This window comes from Carassius auratus, chromosome 8, assembly GCF_003368295.1.
Source record: "Carassius auratus strain Wakin chromosome 8, ASM336829v1, whole genome shotgun sequence".
Lineage (NCBI taxonomy): Eukaryota > Metazoa > Chordata > Actinopteri > Cypriniformes > Cyprinidae > Carassius > Carassius auratus.
In genome coordinates, this window is record NC_039250.1 from 16,998,695 (window position 1) to 17,021,439 (window position 22,745).

Sequence of the window (22,745 nt, forward strand, 5' to 3'; positions counted from 1 at the left end):
CACACTCACCTTTAAAATATGATTTTAAATGTGCATTTACTCTTAAGACGATTCAATAACTGGTCGCGCACGTAGGCGTCGCTACTCAAATCCAGTCATTTCGATCGCGAGCTCAGGTAAATTCTTGGCAAAGCCGAACAGAAAGCTGTTTGAAAGTCATTCATGTGTGAGCTGTGCTTCATACATTTCTATCACATACAATTGACTTTTTCCCCTGGCCAAATTCCACTGCTAACATGGAATTAGCATGAACAAAGCAAAATAATTAGCTATATTGTGAACAAAAATAACTACGTCTGAATTAAAATGATGAAAATTCCTTTCTATCACTTATTATTCATACACAGTAGCCATTGAGTGATTAACAACATTTGTTACAGACTTGCTTTCCACTCATTGATATAGGATAAGCCTATTTAAGCCTTAATTAAATTAGGCTATCTATGTTAGCCTAGATTAATATTTCCTCCATTTTGCAAATCATCAACTTGTGTGTCATCTAAAATGAGTGCTCTTGTTACAGATAACATGCATGCTTCTAAAAAATGATTAATTGAATTTACTTTTTTTTAGCCTAAGTGGTTGCAATCAATTTATTGTAGCTGCATTTAATTAAACAAATTTAGATGATTAACTTTCAAATACATTTATTTAAATTTAGCTAAAAAACATTGATTGCACCCACTTACTTTAAAAAAAAGTAGTATATTTTTTTATGCAGTATTACATGCACTAACACATATATTATTTACATGCTTAATTGCATAATCATATTGTAACAAGGACAAGTTAAAAGAAAATGTAATCTAATCACAGTATTTCCTACTCCACTTAAAGGGCACAAGTGAGTCAGCACAAAATCAAATTTGATCTTATTTATTTTCTCAATACATGTCACTGATGCATTGTTGAAAAAGTGAAAAGTGAACAGTCTTCACTCAGGTTTCAACTGTTTACTGAAAATTCTTGTACGATAAAGATGAACAAAACAAACCCCGGTCAAAATCTGTGTTGCTTCATCTTTCATACATTCTTAATAGATATGCCAATTCTTAAAGAAAGTCCGATACTAAAACAACAAAAATATCTACCCAAACGTGCATGCATTTAGTGTTACATTTTTAATTATGCAAATTATGGCTGATACAGTAGAAATACTAGAAACAATTATGTTATTATTCTTTGGTACTGTGGCCATCTGTGTCCTCTGAGTGTTCAAAACACTGAGCTGTATGGGTCCACACACATGCACACACATTTAAATCTTATTTGAAATTTATGTTAATTGAGTTTTAAATGAAATACAACTCCAAATTTTCAGAAACACATTAGTGCAATCACAATAATCTATTACAGCAAATCTGACTTTACTTTTATGTGCATCATGCATCAGCAATCCACGCAGAGTTCAGAGGTAAAAACACAGTCTTGTTTAATCTTATAAGACATTGTATTATTCATCTTTACACTCATTTCATTTGCATTTAGGTCAACAATGTGTCTCTTCCCTGAGAGTGAGAAGAAAAGCTCTGCTAACAGAACCAGTTACCTTGGAGCCGAAACTAGTCTTACAAAACCCACCAATCAGCCACTGCAAAAGTCAAGCGTAAGAGCCTGCCTAACATCTCAACTCATTCCCTTGTTGCCTGTAGTGCTACATTTCCCCAGTGTAAGTCTTTATCTGTCTTTATTTCTTTAAGGTCACAGCAGCTAATAGAATCGGCTCTGGCAGAAAATGAGTGTATGAAATATCTAAACAGGGATCAGATGCGGTGTTTGGTGGATTCTGCCTACCCCATAACGCTCAAACAGGGTATGAGTGTTGTCCAGGAAGGGGATAATGGGACCCAGGCATATATAGTTGAAGGTGAGTACGAGTGTGAGAATGAAAGAGATACTCTCGCCTCATAATACTTCTCATATTGCATGTTGATTTGTGAGCATGTCTGAACATTCACAGATCCCAGTGCTTACATGGGTATCTTATAACCCAGTTCTCAAAAGTCACTCATTATTAGCCGAGGTCCAGTTGTACCTCCAGGCGTATTGTGAATAATTGATTTCTGTGGCTTTTTAATATTCTCTCTGGTTTATGTGCTTATGTTTTGGTACTGTTTGTCTTTTGCTTTTAGCTTCTAGTTACCCTTCAGCTCTTTACATTCAGTTTACATATAAATCACACTCATCGTGGCTGCATTTGACTATTAGTGGAGTTATATCCCCTTGAACCTATAATATAATATAATATAATATAATATAATATAATATAATATAATATAATATAATATAATATTGATACTGTGCTTTTAAGACTTTTATGTAAACATCCTCTTTGCATTTGAAACGAATAACAGCATTTAAAGGTTATAGATTTGTTTTTGACTCAAAATTACTTTGTGCTTCCCTGTCGATTATTAATAGCTTCTCTGCAAAAGCTGTTATATGTAATAAAATAAAATTTTAATTGAATTTTAAATAAACTCCAGATCCACACATTCTTATTTATTTAGTTATTTATTAGTTTTTTTATTTATTTATTTACTTATTTTATTAATTTTTTTTCAGAAGCTAGTGGTCAGTAAGATTTTTATGTTTTTATTTATTTATTGAAAGAAATTAATACTTTTATGAAGCAATCATCAAAACTGACATTTCTTTTTTTAAATGCTGTTGTTTTGAACTTTCATCAAAGAATCCTGAAAAAAATGTATCTCATGGTTTCCTCAAAATATGAAGCAACACGACAAAGATGCTATGGAAAAAAGTAATTTTCTCCTGAACTGAAGCCTTTTTTCAATCACGCAGTGTAACTGCACGACCATTGGTTTGTGCAGTGTATTAAAATTGAACCAATGACTCAGCGGAGTGGACAATGACTACACTCTCCCCTGATCCCAGAAGCCTGCCACCATTGACATGCCTCTCAGTAGGATCCAGTGACCTCTCAGCTCGGCTGCTCTGCAGACTTTTCTTCAACAGTCGTGAGGTCATTGGCCAGCCATGTTGTGCTCAAGTGCTTCTTGTGGCTTACTTTGATGGAGATCAAGGATGCGTACAAGGTCCCCTTCCTTGAGTCACAGATCTCCCCCACCAGCCTCTTCGGACCGGTGGTTGAAGGGTTCACTGAGCACTTTACAGAGGCACAGATGTCGTCCCAAGCCATGCAACACTTCCTGCCAAAGCATTTCCGCCCCACAGCTGCTCCTAGTCGCCTTAAGCCCACACAGTCTCAGCAAACCATTAAGCCTTTCACCTGCCGCCCCCACCACTCAGTCTGCTCAACTCAACAGACACGAGGGCGTTCTGGCTCACCCCTCTCCTGAGTGTCAGGGACCCCGACCCAAGATAGCATTGGACTGAGGCATCATCCTGATCTGCTAGACAGGAAGAGGAGGGGGCCAAGGCTTGCTACGGCTGGACCAATCACCAAGCAGCCTCTCTTAAGCTTGTCACCCCATTCAACCCCGGGTGCAGAGGGAAATGTGTCTGTTGCAAATTCTGTGCACGTTCAAGTGCCCAAGCAACCACCCGCTGTTGTAGCGGGAAAAATAAAATACAAACATTTTCCAAATGCAAATTTCCTCTTCCGTTTCTCACGAGTTCCCTGCCCCCGTGCAGCCAGTCACTCAAACTGATCCAACCCCTTGCCACGTGGGCCGAGGCCTGGCAGGCCATCTGTAAGAAGTAAGAATGGGTTATGGGAATAATAAAATTAGGTTATCCACTCCAGTTTGCTCGAAGACCCCCGCACTTCAGCAGCATGGTCTCCACCTCTGGCAAACCTGCTGGCAAAGGAAGCTGTAGAAATGGTTCCTCCAGCTCAGAGCAAGTCAGGCTTCTACAGCTATTTCTTCATCATCCCCAAAAAGGATGGCGTACTCCGGCCCATCCTCGATCTCAGACACCTGAATCGCGTCCTCTTGTTCAGGATCGCTCCTTCTCTGCGGACTGTCTCTGGCTCCTCGCACTTTTATGAAGTGGATCTTTCCCCTCTAAGGCAGATGGGAATCCGCATTCTCAAATATCTTAATTACTGGCTCATTTTGGCCCAGTCAGAGGAATAATTAATATCACACAGGACCCTCCTCCTCAGCCACTTAAGAGTGCATGGGACCAAATTTAGCCTAAAACACAATGTCGCCCAGCCAGCAAATATCATTCTTGAGAACAGTTTTTGACTCAGTTCAGCTGAGAGTGGTAGTTGTGTCAGAATGTGCTTCTGCCATGCAGAAACTCACTGCCTCCTTCAAGTTCAGTGCCACTTGCCCTCTCAGAACATTTCAGAGGATGCTGGACTTCATATGCAGCCTTCGTATGCAGCCCCTTCAGCGCTGGGTGAAATCATGGGTTCCATTCACGGACGCCACATGTATCAGTATTGACCAGGCACAGCCCTGGCACCTTAAAAGAACTCTCGCTGGAAAGAACAGGGCATGGCCATGGGAATGGTTTGCAAGAGAAAGGTTGTCACAACATATGCCTCCAACACAGGTTGGGGGCGCAGTGCGAGGGCAAATTGACTTTTGGCCACTGGTCAAAAGCAGAAGAAGAGCTTCACATCAACTCACTGAGGGCAGCACATACCAAGCTTAATGAACCGAGGAGTGCAGGCAAATCCCGCAGGCAAATCAGGGAATAGGGGCACAAGGTTATCTTGGTGCTCCCCCTCTAGAAGAACCAACTTTGGTTGTCAGTGCTAACTCGGCTACTTGTAGCAGCCCCCTGGCCCATTCCTGAGAGATGAGATCTCCTCTCTTAAGTGAACAGCACAATATGGCACCCCTGGCCTGAGTTGTAGGCTCTGCACCTTTGGCCACTCAACAGGAACCTACAAGCCTCCCAAAGCACATGTTAAACACTATTTTGGTGGCTATAACTCCATCTACAAGATGTCTCTACGTCCTTAAGGGGTCTGTTTTCTCTGCTTGGTGCTTATACCATTGTAAAGACCCGTCTACCTCTGACTTATCAGTGGTTTGTCCTTTATGCAAGAGCTGCTGGATAAGGGACACTCCCCATCCACACTCAGATTTTGCATAGCAGCTATAGCAGATTCCCATGCCCCATAGCGGTCCAATCGGTGGGCAAGAACAACTTGGCTGTCAGCTTCTTGAGGGGGGCCAGGAGGCTGAATCCGACTCACCCCTTCACTGTCCCTACATGGGATCTGACTATTGTGCTGAGGGCCCTGAAGGGCCCTCCTTTTGAGGCGTTACAGTCTACTAATCTTTGGTCACTGTCACTAAAGAGTGCTCTACCTATTGCACTAGCATTGGTAAAGTGAACAGGAGACCTGCAGGAGCTCAGGGGCCCAACGACTCCAAGGTCATCCTGAAACCAAGGCATGGTTATACACCCAAGGTGCTCTACATTCCATTCAGAGCTCAGGTCATCACACTCTCTGTGCTTCTTACCTCTGAAGAGGACCGGGAGTTATCCTTGCTCTGACCTGTCAGAGCTCTGAGGATTTACATTGAACGTTCTGGCCCATTTAGGTGGTTGGAACAACACTTTGTTAGCTTCGTTAACCGTACCATAGGGCAACTGGTCATGAAACAGAGCCTTTCTAGGTGGATACTAGACACCATTACGTAAGCAGACTATGCCTCAGTCCTGCAATGCCCCATCGGAGTATGAGCCCATTCCACCAGTGACATTGCCGCATCTTGGGCATGGTCTAGTGGTGTGTCCATTACAGAGATATGTGCGGCAGATGGCTGGGCCTCGCCATACACATTTTCTAGGTTTTATAACCTGGACGTTCCGGCATTGGAGGCCAGTGTCCTTTCTACTCAAGTGGACACACACTTGTGTTGTGCAAAACAGCTCTGACAGAGAGTCCTTGACCGTAAGATTAAATTATGCAGTCGTTCCTCTACCATAACACTGAGTAATTGTACTGGGTTCCCATAATGAAGTATCGATAGTGGATGAACTCATTTACTAAGGTAACCTTGGTTCCCTGAGATACGGGTACGAGTACTGCATTGCTAGCCTTGCTATGTAGCTGCACGACTCAGTCGTCGCTTCAATCGAAGTAACCTGGGGATACTGTGGCAAAGCGCTCGCTCATATAGCCAGATAGCCCTGCCCATTCTGGCTGGCTCTGGGTGACTTCGTCGCCCTGCTGGCTCTGCTGTCAAACCTTTGGTTAGTTTTTAATACACTGCACAAATCAATAGCCAAGAAGTTACACTTCAAAAGGTTTCAGTTCTGGAGAAAAAAAGTTTTTTTTTTTTTCCCCATAGCGTCTTTTAGCAAGATTCTGTACTCTTTCCTGAATCAGGGAAGCAAGGTTACACAAGTAACCGAGCAAATTTTCAACATCGATAAAAATAAGAAATGTTTCTTGAGCAGCAAATCAATCCATCTATCTATGGTAAATCCATGGGAAAAAAATGGGTGTAACTTTTGATGATGCCTTGAAATTTGACAAGCAGATCAATGATGTTTTTCAATCTGGCTTTTTTAAACTTAGAACAGTGGCAAAGATTAAGCCGTTTTTTATACTTTTTTTAATTTTGAAAAATGATGCATGCTTTAGCTTCTTCTCATCTGGACTACTGTTCTTCCCTGAATGAAAGGATTAGTCAATCCACCCTGTCACGACTACAGATTGTCTAGAATGCCGCTGCAAGGTTGTTAATAGGTTCTCGGAAACGGGACCATATCACTCCAATTTTATCATCTTTACATTTATTCCCAATCCATTATAGAATTGTTTTAAAAAGGGCTAGTTCACCCCAAAATGTTATGTTTATCTGCTTACCCCCAGGACAAACAAGATGTAGGTGACTCTACATACACAAAACAAAATTATGCTCTTTGGCTCGTGACGACAAAAAAGATGGGAGAAGGCCATGTTTACCACCGTGTAGCATCCTCTCTCCTTTTTATAACAGTCTACAAACGACTGAGGAGACAAGTTGCTCAAGTTTAGGAATAGGAATGTTGTCCCATTCTTGTCTAATACAGGCTTCTAGTTGCTCAACTGTCTGAGGTCTTCTTTGTCGCATCTTCCTTGCTTATGATGCATCAAATGTTTTCTATGGGTGAAAGATCTGGACTGCAAGCTTGCCATTTCAGTAACCGGATCCTTCTACGCAGCCATGATGTTGTAATTGATGCAGTATGTGTTCTGGTATTGTCATGTTGGAGAATGCAAAGTCTTCCCTGAAAGAGATGACGTCTGGATGAGAGCATATGTTGTTCCAGAATTTGGATATTTAAAATGGACTGTTGGCAAAGTGGTAAACTTTTCTGTGGTCAGACGAATCAAAATTTGAAGTTCAGCTTTCAGCATTGATGGTGCCTTTCCAGATGTGTAAGCTGCCCATGCCACACACACTCATGCAACCCCATACCATACCAACCCCATACCAGAGATGCAGGCTTCTGAACTGAGTGCTGATAACAACTTGGGTTGTCCTTGTCATCTTTAGTCCGGATGACATGGCGTCCCATTTTTTTCCAAAAAGAACTTCAAATTTTGATTCGTCTAACCACAGAACAGTTTACCACTTTGCCAACAGTCCATTTTAAATTAGCCTTGGCCCAGAAAAAACGCCTGCGCTTCTGGATTATGTTTAGATATGGCTTCTTTTTTGACCTATAGAGTTTTAGACGGCAACGGTGAATGGCACGGTGGATTGTGTTCACCGACAATGTTTTCTGGAAGTATTCCTGAGGCCATGTTGTGATTTCCATTACAGTAGTATAATTTTTCTCTGAGAAACTCCTTTCTGATATTGCTCCACTATTTTTCGCTGCAGCATCGGGGAATTGGTGATCCTCTGCCCATCTTGACTTCTGAGAGACACTGCCAATCTGAGAGGCTCTTTTTATACCCAATCATGTTGCCAAATGACCTAATAAGTTGCAAATTGGTCCTCCAGCTGTTCCTTATATGCACATTTAACTTTTCTGACCTCTTTTTGCTATCTGTCCCAACTATTTTGGAATGTGTAACCCAATATTTGGCATGACATTTCAAAATGTCTCACTTTCAACATTTTATATGTTATCTATATTCTATTGCGAATAAAATTTATGAGATTTGTAACTTATTCCATTTCTTTTTTACTCACAATTTTTTCAGTGTCCCAACTTTTTTGGAATCGGGTTTGTATGTTAGTCTGGCTTTACAAAAATTGTGCAAGTGCTTTAGTCCATGTGAAATCAAGAACAAGCAGCAAAGAGACCACTTAACATAAAGATACAGTAGTCAAAAAACAAAACAAACAAACATATACACACACACACACACACACATTCTCCTTAATCCTTTAAAGAGTAATTGCAAAATAGTCATAAAAAGGTTATTGGTGCCAGAAACCTTGACTAACATTACAAGTGTACTTTAGACACTCGTTCCCTGTCTCTGACTGAAGCACATTAATTAGTATGCACCTCCCATAGTGTTTGCAAGACCAGGCAGGAAGCAAGAGAAGTGTGAGACTGACCTGCTTCTGGAAAGATAGATATTTTTTTTTTGCTGAAAAAGAAAACATTCCTGCTGGTTATGTGGGGCCAAATGAGTTTTAAAATGTCAGTGTATGTCTAAACACCCAGGCTGCAAGTGAAATAAAAGGATAGAGAAGAGCAGGAGTTTGATCTATTACCATCCATTAAAGTGTTCATCAATATCTGTCCATGAGCTGTGATAATTCCAGCCGTGATTCGTTAAAGGAGGGCAGTATTTGTCCTGATGTGCCGGATTGTTTGGGCTCTGAGGATCTCCATGCCTAATCTGTGATGGGTCAGATCATCAGTCTATGTGACAGTCACGCTGCTGCTCAACACCTGTCACTCCCGCCAACCTTGAGAGCTGTAGATGACATGTGTGTGTGTGTGTTAACAGAGGGAAAACTGGAGGCATCCAGGGCTAGCCAGAGGCTGCACATCATTGAGCCAGGGATGATGTTTGAAGAACTGGCCCTCATTCATAACCACACCTGTTCCAATACTGTCACAGGTATTGACATACATATCCACACACACACACACACACACACACAAACTTCCCCATTTTATCTCCTATCACATGTCAGCTGAAGAGAAACACACAGAAGGATAACTGTATTGCTCAGGGGTCACTGAGCAATAAAGTCAGAATTGTGAATTTATCACAATCCTGAATTTATATCGCGTAGCTCTGACTTTTTATCTCAGAACTGTTAGAAAAAAATACAAATTGTGAGATATAGAGTCGCAATTACTTTTTAATTTGTTTTACTTAAATAATAGTAAGAAATAGAGTAACATTGTAATTAGAAATAAACTAGCTGCAATTGCAAAATGTAAATTTACACTGCAAAACAGATGTATTTAACGGATGTAAAATTAAGTTATGAGGCACAAATTTTAACAAATTCAATAAAAAAATAGCAAAATAGATGCATAGCAAAATGCCATTGCAAAACATTATGTTGCAATTGTGAGATATAAAATGACATTATAAGTTATAAGCTTGCTATTACTACCAACATAGTCACAATTTTTGTTAGTTTGCCTTGTACTTAAGTGTATTTTGAATGTACAGTTTGAAACACTGACAGCGGAAACTCTAAATAAGATGTGAGATCATTGAGGTCTTGCTCTTTTTCTCAGAGGAACGAGAGCTTAAAAGCTCACTATTTGCTGTGCATTTATTCCTGTTGGTAGTATTCCTGTTGCTGAGATAGTAAATCTCATTTGAAAATGATTAGTTTGCGCACTCACTACTAGGATGTCCACAAAATGAGTGTAGTATTACATGTCATTTTTTTTCTAGTTTAATCCCACTTGGGATGCGCTGAGCGTGTCTGGGTAATCAGAGTATTCCCACCATCACCAGTCTGAAGCTGTTCTGAGAGATCAGTGGAATATAACATCAAAGGAATCAGGAAAATCCACATATAATTCTCAGCCTACAGCATGCCACACTAGAGTCCACAAAACATGCTGCATATTGAATGTACAGATATACAAATCCCATCTGGTTGTGATTTTTAAATCTCTTTATGTGTTAGTTTTTTTATCTTTATCTTTTATGTTGGTCCTTTTGATCTTACAACACTAGATGTCTTCTGAGCAAAGATGTCTTTTTTGGAAACATCTGTAGTTTCAATCTGATGCTGTACAATAAAATGTATACATTTTTTTTAGTTTCTTGAATGAAATTAAAATTTAGCTGTATCCTAAATAATACAGTTTCTACCTCAGAATAAAACTTGGGTAACTGTAAGAAATAACATTACATTGCAAAAAAAAAAAGTACTAGTTGTACTACAAAAAAAGTTGCAATTGTGAAATATAAAGTTACCATGTCAAAGTTGTAATTTATGAGATATAAAGTTGCTTTTGTGAAACATACAGTTACATTGCAAAACACAATACCACAATTGTAAAATATAAAGGGACACTGTGAGACATAAAGTCTCATTTATTACTACAAATTAAGTTGGAATTGTGAAATAAAGATTCAAAGTCTTTTTTTTATCATATGCACTATGAATGCTGCTAATAGAAAAAAAGTTACAGTACAATGTGAAACACAAAATTTTAATTGTTGATATTAAGTTGCAATTGTAAAATTTACAGTTACATTGTAAAACACAAAAGTTTCAAATGTGAGATATAAAATGACAATGTGAGACTTAAAGTTGCAATTACTTAAAATAAAGTCGCAATTGAGAAATATACATTTAGAGTCCCTCAAGGTTCCATGTTAGGGCCTTTGTTGTTTTCAATCTACATAAATTGTATTTGTACAAATGTAGATGTAGCTGTACATTTCTATGCGGATACAATAGATACAATCTTAGATGAATCTTAGATACAGTCTAAAAAAATCGCATTCTTTTTACTATACTTGCTGTAAAATCTGAATCTGGTAAAATCGCCTTCCGTTACAATGCTCCTTCAACCTGGAATGCTTTGCAGAAAAAAATGTAAGATTGGGCACTATTATCCCACTTAATGATTTTAAATTAGGCCTACATGTCACAGAAACCTTCATATATACAATAAGTGTGATTGTATATAAGCTGTTGTTCTGTTTTGATTTCTGTATGTAGCTTTATGTAGCTGTCATACTGCCTAGAGTAGGTTATTATGTTATTGTGTTATATTTTGTTTGTTATTGTATTTGACTTTTGGCCTTGTTAGGTTTTGTGGTATGGTTTATGTGGTGTTGATATGGTATTGTGTAATTTGGTATGCATTGTTTGTTTTAGATGCCATTCTTGACCAGGTAGCATTTGAAAAAGAGACTATAGTCTCAATATGATTTCCCCTGGTTAAATAAAGAAAATATAATAGAGTGCATTGCAAAACTAAATGTAAAGGGAAATAGTGAGATATAAAGTCACAATTATTTGTACAAATGAATTTAAAATGTAAAAAGTCGTAATTGTGCGTCATAGTTGCAAATTGGAAATGTAAAATAAAATAAAAGTAAGAAATAGAGAGAGAGCAAATAAAGTGAGAATTGTGACATTTTGACAGTTACAGTGACAAAACAAAAAATCGCAAATGTCAGATATAAAATTACATTTTGAGACTAATTCAAAATTTAATACAAATAATATCCAGTCACTAATATTAAATATACAGTTCCAGTGCATTTGAAAAATTTATGAAATTGTAAGATATAAATTGACATTGTGAAAAATTATTGCTACAGATTAAGTTGCAATTGTAGTTACAATGTTACAGTTAGTTATAGTTACAGTGTGAAACACAAAGTTGTAATTGTGAGATATAAAGTTTTTTTAAAAATTTTATTTTTAGTTTCAGCCACAATCACTACAAATAATGTCATTGCGAGACAAAATCAGTTGTCAGAAGTCACAATTACTAGAAGAAAAGTTGCAATTGCAAAATATATAGTTGCACTGTGAAACACAGTCACAGCTGTGGGAATCACATAGTAAGATATGTCATATCGCAAGATATATTGTCACAATTGTGAATAATAAGTCACAATTAGGAAACATTTAAAGTAAAGTAAAGTAAAGGAAGTAGTTGTCATTGTGAGATTTGAATGTTTTTTAAATGAACATGCTAAACTTGTTAGTCGCATGTATTCTGTTAAGAATGTCTTGTTTGTATGTCTTCCTCCAACCCTAAAGAATATGTCTGTGTCAGACAGATGAATTAACGTTCATATCTGAGGTGTATCCCCTATAGCATGCTTTGATTTATGACTCTCTCAACACCTCTTCTCTTGCTTATTTCACATTCTCAGTTGAGTCCTGAGCCACAGGGGGATCAGCTTGACCTATTAATTTTAATAGAGGGTCATAGCAAGACACAGAGTGAAAAAAGCAAAGAATAAAGTCTGAAAGAACATGAATGGGCTAAAAAAGATGGATTGAAAGTGAATGGAGGATCCAATCAAGCTAGATCATTTTCCAGATGTTTATTTTCTTCTACAGGGAATGTCTACCTTGATTGTGTGTTGTTTTCATCTTTCAGTCGATATCCTTTTCCACTTTCGCAGTTCTGTTTTATTTTATCCCTCTCAGCCTCTCTTTCTGAATTTTCAGACTATTTCTTCCCTTTCACCCCTTTTATTTCAAGCCTCTGATCAAGCTCTCCCCAACTCTTTTCTTCAGCTTTGTTCAGGTCTTGTGCTTGGTGACAGCTTGAAATTGCTTTCTTTTTTCACTCTGCGCCTCTTTTTCATCTCTCTGTTTCTTTTCTTGATTCTTACCCTCTAACCTGATCACCTCTATATGTCTAAATGAAAAGATAAACACAGTTTCCTCCATTGCTTGTAGTTTTACGATTCTGTGACTGGCATTTTAAAATTTGTGCTTTGTGACCTTAAATAAATTCATGGAAAGGCAATATTACAGTGGCATTAAAGTCGTATTTAAACAAGTAAACATGTCATTGCACTAAAAAATCTAAGAATCAAACCAGTTAACATAAAATTTTAACATTTATATCTTTAATATTGACTGAGTAAGACCATGTCATGGATTAAAATTAAGGGTTGAAATCAACATTTGATGCTTGTTATCTCCTGATTAGATTTTAAAACTTTAGCCTGGATTTCCAGACAAGGTCACACGTTCAAATATTTTGCTAATGTTCCAATGAAATAATAATAAAAAGAATTTTATTTCAGAATGTTCTCTGACTGTGCAAAACATATTTTTTTAATTAATTATTATTTATTTTTTTTCTATAATTTTGCAAAAATGTTGGACCGAATATGTTGACAAAAAACACATTATTTTTCTGTACATTATTGTAGGTCCTCTATGCCCCGCCTCTTTGAAATGCACCGTTATTTTTACAAAGTCCCTCCTTCTGACAAGTGCAGTCTGCTCTGATTGGCCAACTGACCCAGTGCATTGTGATTGGCTGGATACCGCAAGCACTCGTCGGAAATGTAACTTCCCTTTCCATAATCGCAAGCTTCAAATGCGCAAAACTCAGCATTTAAACACACAATAGCAAATACTTAAAGGGGTCATATAATGCCCATTTTTCACAAGTTGATATGATTCTTTAGGGTCTTAATGAAAAGTCTGTAACATAGTTTGTTTAAAATTTCTCAATGGTAGTGTAAAAAAAACATTTTTTTTTACCCTGTAACAAACAGCTGTTTTCAAAACAGGCTGGTTTGTGGAATTCTCCTTTAATGCTAATGAGCTCTGCTGACTCCGCCCCTCTTCCATCTGCTCTCTGAGAGTCAATCCTCTGCAATTTCAGTCACTCAGATGTCGGGAGTAAATGACTACTGCTATGTTCATTATTACATCCAACAAAGAAACACCTTAATCACTTTTAGAAGTCATGCTTGTCTGCATCTCGGACTGATGATGGCTCACTCAGGGCGTTGTGGGAGGGGCCTCGACCGTGTGACGTCACATGGTCAGAAGGGGAAAACATTTACGAGATTTACAAAAAACACTTGATGGATTTTTATCATTATAGGGTGGTTGTGTATACACACATTTCAATCCAAACAACTTGTAAAAGTGCATAGCATTATATGACCCCCACAAAACATACTTACAATAGTTGATTCAGAATTGGTAGATTGTCGTAGCTAAGTCAGAATGACCTCCTCTCATAGGTTCACGAAACAGTCGTACATAAATTGTGTTGACGTTCTGTTGTAAGTAATCTTAAAGATTCCTTAATGCATCTACTTTCAGAAGGCCAAATAAAGTGCTTTTGCTCATGCCTAGAAACACTCAGCATGCCCTGACATGACTCCTTCAACACTATCTTTGGTCACTACAACCACATCTTCTTTCTTTGCGTGGACATTTGGGTTGCATTACGCAAATATTTCCACATCGTGACATAGACATGTGGGGTCGTGTTAGAATAAGCCATTTAAGGGGGTGTGGCAGAGTCTTAACTTTGATAAAGAATATCTCTTTGGATTTGAGACTTTAGTCTTTGTAACTTTACAGATCTTCTTTATGCACCAAGAGCTTGTAACAGGCCAAAGAGAAAAGAAAAGTTGAAATCGCATCATATGACCCCTTTAATAGAACCTGCCACTGTTTTGAGAATATTCCCTGTTAGCTGCGAAGCATATTACATCAAGTGGCATTCATTTTAAAATTAATTACAAAACTATGACTATAACATATTATTATTAAAAAATGATTGCAACAAGATTAAATCGTGAGAAGACTGGGTTGGGTTTAACACATTTCCCCATTAAACATTGTTAAACTGAACGATTTCCTCTAATTAAACCCAATGGACAGATGTTTTACAACACACGAGGCATGCCCCTTCACTAAAAGATGAGAACATCCATAAATTACCATATATATATATATATATATATATATATATATATATATATAAATTATTTATCCATCCATGTGTTTGTGTGTGTTGCTCTACAATGGTTTCAAAATTTTTAATTAACCAAAAAATTGCATTTCAGTGTCTGAGTCATATCTGTGTTCCTGATGTTTATTGCAATCCAGTTCTGGATTTTTTGTTTCTGTGTAATGATTCATCTCAAATCCACGGCTAGTCCGCAGAGGAAAGGACAGGGGATAAAAGAGCGGTAGACAGAGGTAGCAGGGGAGAGACCGATTGCAGTATTTCTCTTCCCAACGACAGCACATTTAATTAATCGGTGTCATTACTAATTCAAGAGAGTCTCAGGAAGTGATAGAGAATGAGTTTGGGGGGGAACTCTATTTTCAGCTCTTCCTAATTTTTTTTTAAAAATTGTATCTTGGTTGAAGCAGATTCAGGAGGAGAATTTTTCAGTGTGTTTTAGAGCCACTTGAGGCTGAAATCCCGAAACATAAAGAACTTTTTTTAAACTATACATAAAATTATGGTTTTCTATTTTAATACGCTTTAAAATGTTATTTATTCCTGTGATCAAAGCTGAGTCTTTAGTGTCACATGATCCTTTGGAAAGTCAGAAATGCTGATTTATTATCAATGTTGGTAACAGTTGTGTTGCTTAATATTTTTTGGAACCCCTGATACTTTTTCCTCATGGTTCTTTGATGGATAAAAACTTAAAAAGAACTGCATTTATTTAAAATAGAAATGTTTTCTGACAATAACAAAAACATACAAAAATAATAATAAAAACTTCTGAACAGTATTGTTTATTGTCACAAAAGATTTATAGTTTGAATAAATGCTGTTTATTATATATATATATATATATATATATATATATATATATATATGTATGTGTGTGTGTGTGTGTGTGTGTATGTAGGTATGTATATATATATTATAAAAATTATAATCATACGATTAGATCATTGTTTATGTAAGCTGTTACATAAACATCACAGGGGCCTTTGGACCTGATATAAGAAACAAACAATCATTTCCATTGCCTGGCAACTCATATACTGCTCTGGAAATTTAATTTATCCCATGCTAGCTTAAATATGTTTATGAGAGTTTAGAGATAATGTTTTCTAGTAAACAGAATGACAGATCAGCCTCGATCCATATCATTCTGCCGTTTTCCACAGAGATCTCACACTTGTTTGTCTTATACAGTTCACACCGTCCATATCAATTTCTCTGTCTGTCTTCACAAGTCTATCCACCAAAGCCGAACTGTCTCGCTCTCTCGTTTGATCTCTCTTCTTCACAGACAGCTGGAAAAAATCACGTATTTGTGTTTCACCAAAACAAAGAGCAATGAGTTCACAGACGGTTGAAAATCCAGTTCTTCTCTGTGTGTGTGTGTGTGTGTGTGTGCAGCTCTGGTGAACAGCAGGCTGTGGGTGATGGAGGGTCAAGTGTTTCAGAGGATCATGCAGAGGAACGGCCTCGCCGCTATCACACAGTCTCTGCATATCCTGCGCAGGTTAATGCCACCATTATCATACTCACATAGACCTTTACAAGACACACTTCTGTCCCACACAGATTATTAATAAATGAGGAAATACATCTTTATCTATGCATATTCTTGACTTCAGCTTAGGTATTATTTAAATAGTTCTTTGAAAATTATTAATTAATTTATTTGATTGATTGAAAAAATTCACTGTATTCACTGTTTATTTTTTTTTTAATTAAAGTTAGGACCAGAACCACCATATACTCAGGGAATGACCACTTTGTTATTTTAGAATTATTATAGATTTTTACAAAATATTTTGAATTAGTTTTTAGTTTTGTATTTTCTGTTTATTTTAAATTTAGTTAAAGTTTTAATAAAATATGTCTATATTGTGTATATTTTTTTTCATTTTAGTTTTAATTGCTGTAGTACTAAGCAAGATTTTACACCAAGTAAATCTTGATGAAAATGAGTTATATAATGTAAAATAACTACCCTAGCTAAAATAAAAAGATAAAATTAGTGTGTGTGTGTGCGCGCATATGTGTGTGTATACTGTATATATATATATATATATATATATATATATATATATATATATATATATATATATATTTTTTTTTTTTTTTTTTTTTTCAGTTAATGTTTATATTAGGTGCTTTTAATTTTAGTTTAGTTAGTAATTAAAATGAACATGTATATATACCCATACCTCAGATAAGTGATCAAGAAATGTTTTTTGTTTTTTTGGCTGATTCATAAACCTTTAATCCTAAATATGCGGTTATACCCATGCAAATACAATAAAATGCTATTTATCAAATTTGACCCCAAAAATTCCTTGGGGAAAATCAGCTGAGGGATTGGGAGTGAATTGGCCAGCGGGCTCGTCTGCTAAATATCCACGGCCGGCAGGCTGGTTCTGGATCAGGCCCAGACACTCTCCAGACACCAGAGGACACCTTCCCTCCAGCTCAGTCCAGTTGTGTCTGGGAGGTCCACCGGGGGATGGTCATAGCAAAGTCGCTAACCCTAACCTTAACTGGCCTTGATCCTTGAGCTTAGCGTCGTCTATTTCTGCCATAATTGCGATCCCTGAAGAACTGTTTTGGGGTTTAATAATAGTAGGTTGCCAAAAATGGCTTAAAACAATCAACACATTATTCACTTTATGTCATGACCTGAAATCCCACATGGAAAAAACCTATATAAACATATATGTTTCAATATAGGTTTCGATATAGGTTTTTTATATATGTGACATATATAAAATTGACCGTTTTCCTATATTATATGCACATATATGTTCACCTATAATAGTAAAATTTAAATCCATAGCTGCTAGGCAACATAAATAAAAGTCCAAAATGTAGAAATGTACATGATTTATTTACTCAAGATCAATCAAATAGTATAAAACAAAAAAATATAGTACAAGAACAAAAATAAGACAAAAAACCTGCTAGGCAACATAAATAAAAGTCCAAAATATAGAAATGCACATTATTTATTTACAAGAACAATCAAATAATACAAGAACAAAAATAAGACAAAAAACTGAACAGAAAAAAAAAAATTATCTTTATTATTCTTTGAAGGTCTGTCATGATGCGCCTCATCATCCTCCTCCTCCTCCTCTTCCTCTTCCTACTTGCACTATCCAATGACGTTTGATAGGGTGTCCGAGATTTTAATTTTTTCCTCTTTTCTTCGGCACACATTTTTTAGCGGATAGGCGTTTTCGTCCACACGGATCTGGCGTTTTGTAAGAGTGAAACCGATGTTTTGAAACCGGGTCCCAGAGTGGATATATTTGAAAACGCCGCCTTTGCATTTCTTCTCGATGGCGAATCCTTACATTTTCTGAAAATATGGCGTCATCAGCCCACGTCTTGCCCTTAGTCAAACACCACTACAACACGTAACAGCAACAAAAACATGAACAAAAACATGAACAAACACTGAACGCTAACATTAACGCGGATTAATAAATGTATTGTTCCATGTTCGTTTGTGTACCACGCGCAGCAAATCCATGTCTTCTTCTCCGTTTTAAGTGTATCTCTATGGCAGGATTACAGCGCCACATGCTGGTCTGGCATGTATGCTACATCGGTTTTGTGTGGATGCGGATATTTCTTGAGACGAGGGAAAAAAAGATTGGGGTTCTGTCTGCGTGTGGACAAGGCCGAAGAAGTAACGGATACTTACGGTTATGGATAGAAATATAGCGGAGTAAAGAGTACAATATTTGCTTCTCAAATGTAGTTGAGTAAAGTCATGAGTACTCCCCAAAAATGATACTCGAGTAAAGTACAGATCCCTCAAAATTGTACTTAAGTAGGCCTACTGTACTCAAGTAAATGTACTCCATTACTGTCCGGCTCTGTATATCATGTTAATATATTGCCATAGTTAAATTCCATAACATGCCAATTACATGTGATACCAATTTCACATGTTCGCACATACATAATAAGTTCTTGCATAATTTTTTTCCGTTAATTCTTCGTTTTTGCCTTGATAATAGTAAATATGAGCTAGGCATCATGTATGACAGTCCAAAATGGGATATGAGCTACAAAATGACCAGATCCTGCCATTAACTATATAGAAGACATATCTTGTTTGTATAGGGCTTATATGTGGATATGAAGAAGCAATACAGGAGACCTATATTTCCTGTATATGCACATATATGCACCTCAGTTTGGCATATATACGCATATATGCAGCATATATATTACCATATGTGCATATACACTGCATATAGGTTTCATATATGCGCATATATCCACAAATAGGTTCTTTCCATGTGGGATATGATGTTGAAAGGATCATACCAGTATTTCAAGGAAAATGTCAAAGTACTACAGGTCTGAAAAAAAAAGTACAGTTAACAACAACAAAAAAAAAACAGTTAATAAATTCTGCACTTTTAAAAAAATACTTAAAACATGTAGACAGTGAAAACATGTTAATTTGAATAAATTCAACATCTAGATTGAATTCAGTTTTAGTGATTCGTGTATTCAATAAAATGTAATGCTGACGAAAGTTTGTTTGCATTACAAACTAAGAGTTAAATGTATAAAAATGTGTATTCTGATACTTGTATAAGCAGTATTCATTTTTTTCTTTTCATAATTATGTGTCTAAAGTGTTAGTTTACTGAAAAGCATGAATTTAGCACTGCAGCTCAGATGTCATTTCTTGTAAGGGAGTCTAATGTGATTTACACTGAAAGTGAATGCAGCTGTCTGGTTTTCTGACTCTCGTTTGTCTGTGTCTGTTAGTGTGGCACCGCTCTGTGTGTTTCCAGAAGATGTTCTCGTGAAAGTGTCTGATTCCCTGGAGGAGGTGCGTATGACTGAACATCATCATCATATTACAAACATCAGCATGTGATCAATAAACCTTTAACTTGAAGGTCAAAGCGCTGCCTACAGCTTGATCAAATCCATTTTTAGGGGTGTTTGCACCAGTTAATCACAACCCTAGAAAATACTGATATAAAAACGTACATTTTCAGTACATGCAATGTTTTTTTTTCTTTTCTCTCTTTATACATCCATATACGTCTTCGTCTTAGTCACACTACAATGATGGTGATTATATAATTCAAAATGGAAATCCAGGAAACAAACTGTACATTTTGAGTCAAGGCCAGGTGAGAAAGACATCTATCTATCTATCTATGGAAAATAGTTGTCAAAAATGTTTACATCGTAATTATTTGTTGTATGATAGATAAAAAGATGATTGTAGTGCAGCAATAGCATAACAGTATGCATGCTTTCGTTCTTAGGTGAAAGTTTTAGAGAAGCACTCTGAAGCCTGTGAGGAGAGTATGATTGTGTCTGTCCTCACCAGAGGGGATTGTTTTGGAGAGAGAGGGTAAGATTCAACCCTCACCAGCAGGGGGCACCACTCTCTGAGGTCAACCTCGCAGCTTATTACCCATCCAACACAAGAAATACGACCGGTGATATTTATGTAGGACCAGAGAGACTCACAACAACCATGCATATTAACAAAAGAGGAGCATATATCCTTTTAGATCACTTATGTAATGTACTGTAGGTCATGCACCGTTTTTCTTAACTTGCCCAGAAGCGAGAACTGCAAACATGTGCATGTTGAATGCTTTGTGGATCCACTGAGGACCATTGAAATTCAAGTCAGAAGGTATCATGTAACATTAACATCTCAGACCTGTTCCTTTGCTCTCCAGAGACGACGTGAGGTCGATGAGCGCTCTTGCCGCAGGCGATGTGACATGTTTGGTCATAGACAGAGAGTAAGTCTTCTCCGTGAGGGATAAACCGACATTCATGCTGTGGGAACAGCAAAGTGGGCGAGAAAACATTACTAATTCAAACTTATGCTGTAAAGCTGACCTTGGCTATGTTCCACCGTCTATATCCAGGGTTTTCAGAAAAGTAACTGGAGGCTTGGATGATGCCAGAAAAAATCCTAGCAACAAGGCCAGATCAAAGTAAGACTGTATGTTTCATTATTCACTGAAATATCTGAACCATCACCAGTGTGATATTAATGAAGGTCATTGTGATCGCTATGTAATAAACAGTGCAGATGAAGATGGGTCTGCGCTTGGTGAAACGTCTCTAAGCAGTTTTCAGGTGCTGTGTAATCTTGGAGAAGGACAGTACGGTCACACTCAGCTTGTGAGTTCTGTACAATGTGTATTATTTATTAGCACTGCAGCTTATGCTTTTTTGATAAAAAAAAATATGTTCCATGTAGTAATTATAATTCAGCTAAAGTTTTTGTCATTAGGTCCATCTGAAGAGTGACTCCAACTGTAAGTTTGCACTGAAGACCATTAGAAAACAGGCGATACAGAGCCCAGGCCAAAGAGAGAGGATACTCGCAGAGAAACACATCCTGATGGATCTCCAAAGTCCATTTATAACAAGGTCAGAACATGCACTAGGGCAGGGGTGTCCAATTCACTTCTGAAGTTTATAGTAAGTCTAAAGACCTTTTATCCTATTGGAAAACCAGCATGTGTATGGCAATTGGTTTAAGTTGGCTTAAGCTGGTCCTTAGTTGGTCCTGAGCTGGTTTGCTCTGCAGGATGTTGTTAATGTTTCAGGTACATTATCAGTTTTTTTTTTCTGAATTCTAAAACGCCAGCACATACAATTAATGAAGAACTAGATTCTTTTTGGAATTATGTGTGAATGATGCAATAATTTATTCCTTGCATTTAATTGAAACCCTTTTAAGTAGTTCCTCATTAGACTCCTTTAAGTAAGGGATAATTACATCCAGCTGGTTAGAATGAATAAACAGACGCAAAATATTGATTTGAGTTGAAATATTTAAACGTAAAGCTTCCGTGAAGACAGCAGTTGCGAGCAAGCGGCAAGTTCAAACTAAACGGACATTTAAGGCAAACGGTGCAGTTTCACCACAAAAATAATTAAGACAATAAAATAATTAGGACGTAATTGTTTTAAAAACTTTCGTTTGTTAGGTCCTCTTATAAATCCATTACAGCGTACAAAACAATCGTAGCAAAATGGCAGCAGCTGCGTTTGTATGAAACAACAGTGAGTCCGCAAAGCTTCCACCAAGAAAAATTAGTTCAAGCAAGAGTCCAGCGCCGACCGCTGTTTCCCGGATGAGCATGTGTTATTATTAGCTTTTACTAGTTGTTCTCGAGGGGTAACATACCTCGGATTGTTACTACTGGCCAATCAGAATCCAGTATTCCACAGAGCCGTATAATAATCAGAGTTAAATACCTTGGCACAACCTGGCTGGTTCATGATGCATATGCAGCCAATGAGCTTCAGCCTTGCATTTATATGGCTGGCTAGCATTCACTTGAGATTCCTGCAGCACGCTTTCAGAGTTTCTCTGAAACCCTCTACCTTCCCCAGCTCCACCTGTATAGATCTGTTATGGGTTCATTTATATGCTATTTGTGCAGCAGCAGTATGTCTTAAATACTCAGGGCACTGTATTGCCATATGCATTGGCAGTAGCAAGTTCCTGTCCTTGCTTGCAGCAGCAGCAGCAACAATCTACAACTAAAGCAGTAACCAACAGCAGCAGCAGTTCAGCAGCAGCAGCAGCAGCGTAGCAGACCTATACCACCAAGACTAAAAACATTAACATTGTCATGTCCATCACCATGCTACAATCTTCTTAGAGTTGACATGATTTAAATAATTTTTTTGATTTGTCAATAGAAATATGTGTTTTGCTGTAAAATTCTAAATTTTTAATATTTTTGGTCAGGTTGCATTGTACCTATAAAGATGCTCGGTGCCTGTATATGCTGATGGAGGCTTGTGAAGGTGGAGATCTGTGGAATTTACTAAAAGAGAGGTACATACAGTTTTAGTATCTCAGCGTACACACAGTGATATATGTACACAGTTATTCTCAACTGATTCTTTTTAGTGATTTGTAA

At 37.3% G+C, this 22,745-nt stretch overlaps 1 protein-coding gene across 2 annotated transcripts in view; it reads left to right on the forward strand.

The window, feature by feature from the left end:
• prkg1l (protein kinase cGMP-dependent 1, like) overlaps positions 1–22,745 on the forward strand; it is a 30,112-nt gene that overhangs the window by 689 nt on the left and 6,678 nt on the right. For both annotated transcript variants that reach the window (XM_026269947.1, XM_026269948.1), the window contains exons 3-14: positions 1,489–1,606; positions 1,701–1,867; positions 8,861–8,974; positions 16,213–16,318; positions 19,594–19,657; positions 19,890–19,967; positions 20,106–20,194; positions 20,532–20,597; positions 20,727–20,795; positions 20,889–20,985; positions 21,098–21,237; positions 22,571–22,660. In XM_026269947.1, coding sequence (XP_026125732.1) covers positions 1,489–1,606; positions 1,701–1,867; positions 8,861–8,974; positions 16,213–16,318; positions 19,594–19,657; positions 19,890–19,967; positions 20,106–20,194; positions 20,532–20,597; positions 20,727–20,795; positions 20,889–20,985; positions 21,098–21,237; positions 22,571–22,660 — 1,198 coding nt within the window. The remainder of the gene's footprint in view (positions 1–1,488; positions 1,607–1,700; positions 1,868–8,860; positions 8,975–16,212; positions 16,319–19,593; positions 19,658–19,889; positions 19,968–20,105; positions 20,195–20,531; positions 20,598–20,726; positions 20,796–20,888; positions 20,986–21,097; positions 21,238–22,570; positions 22,661–22,745) is intronic.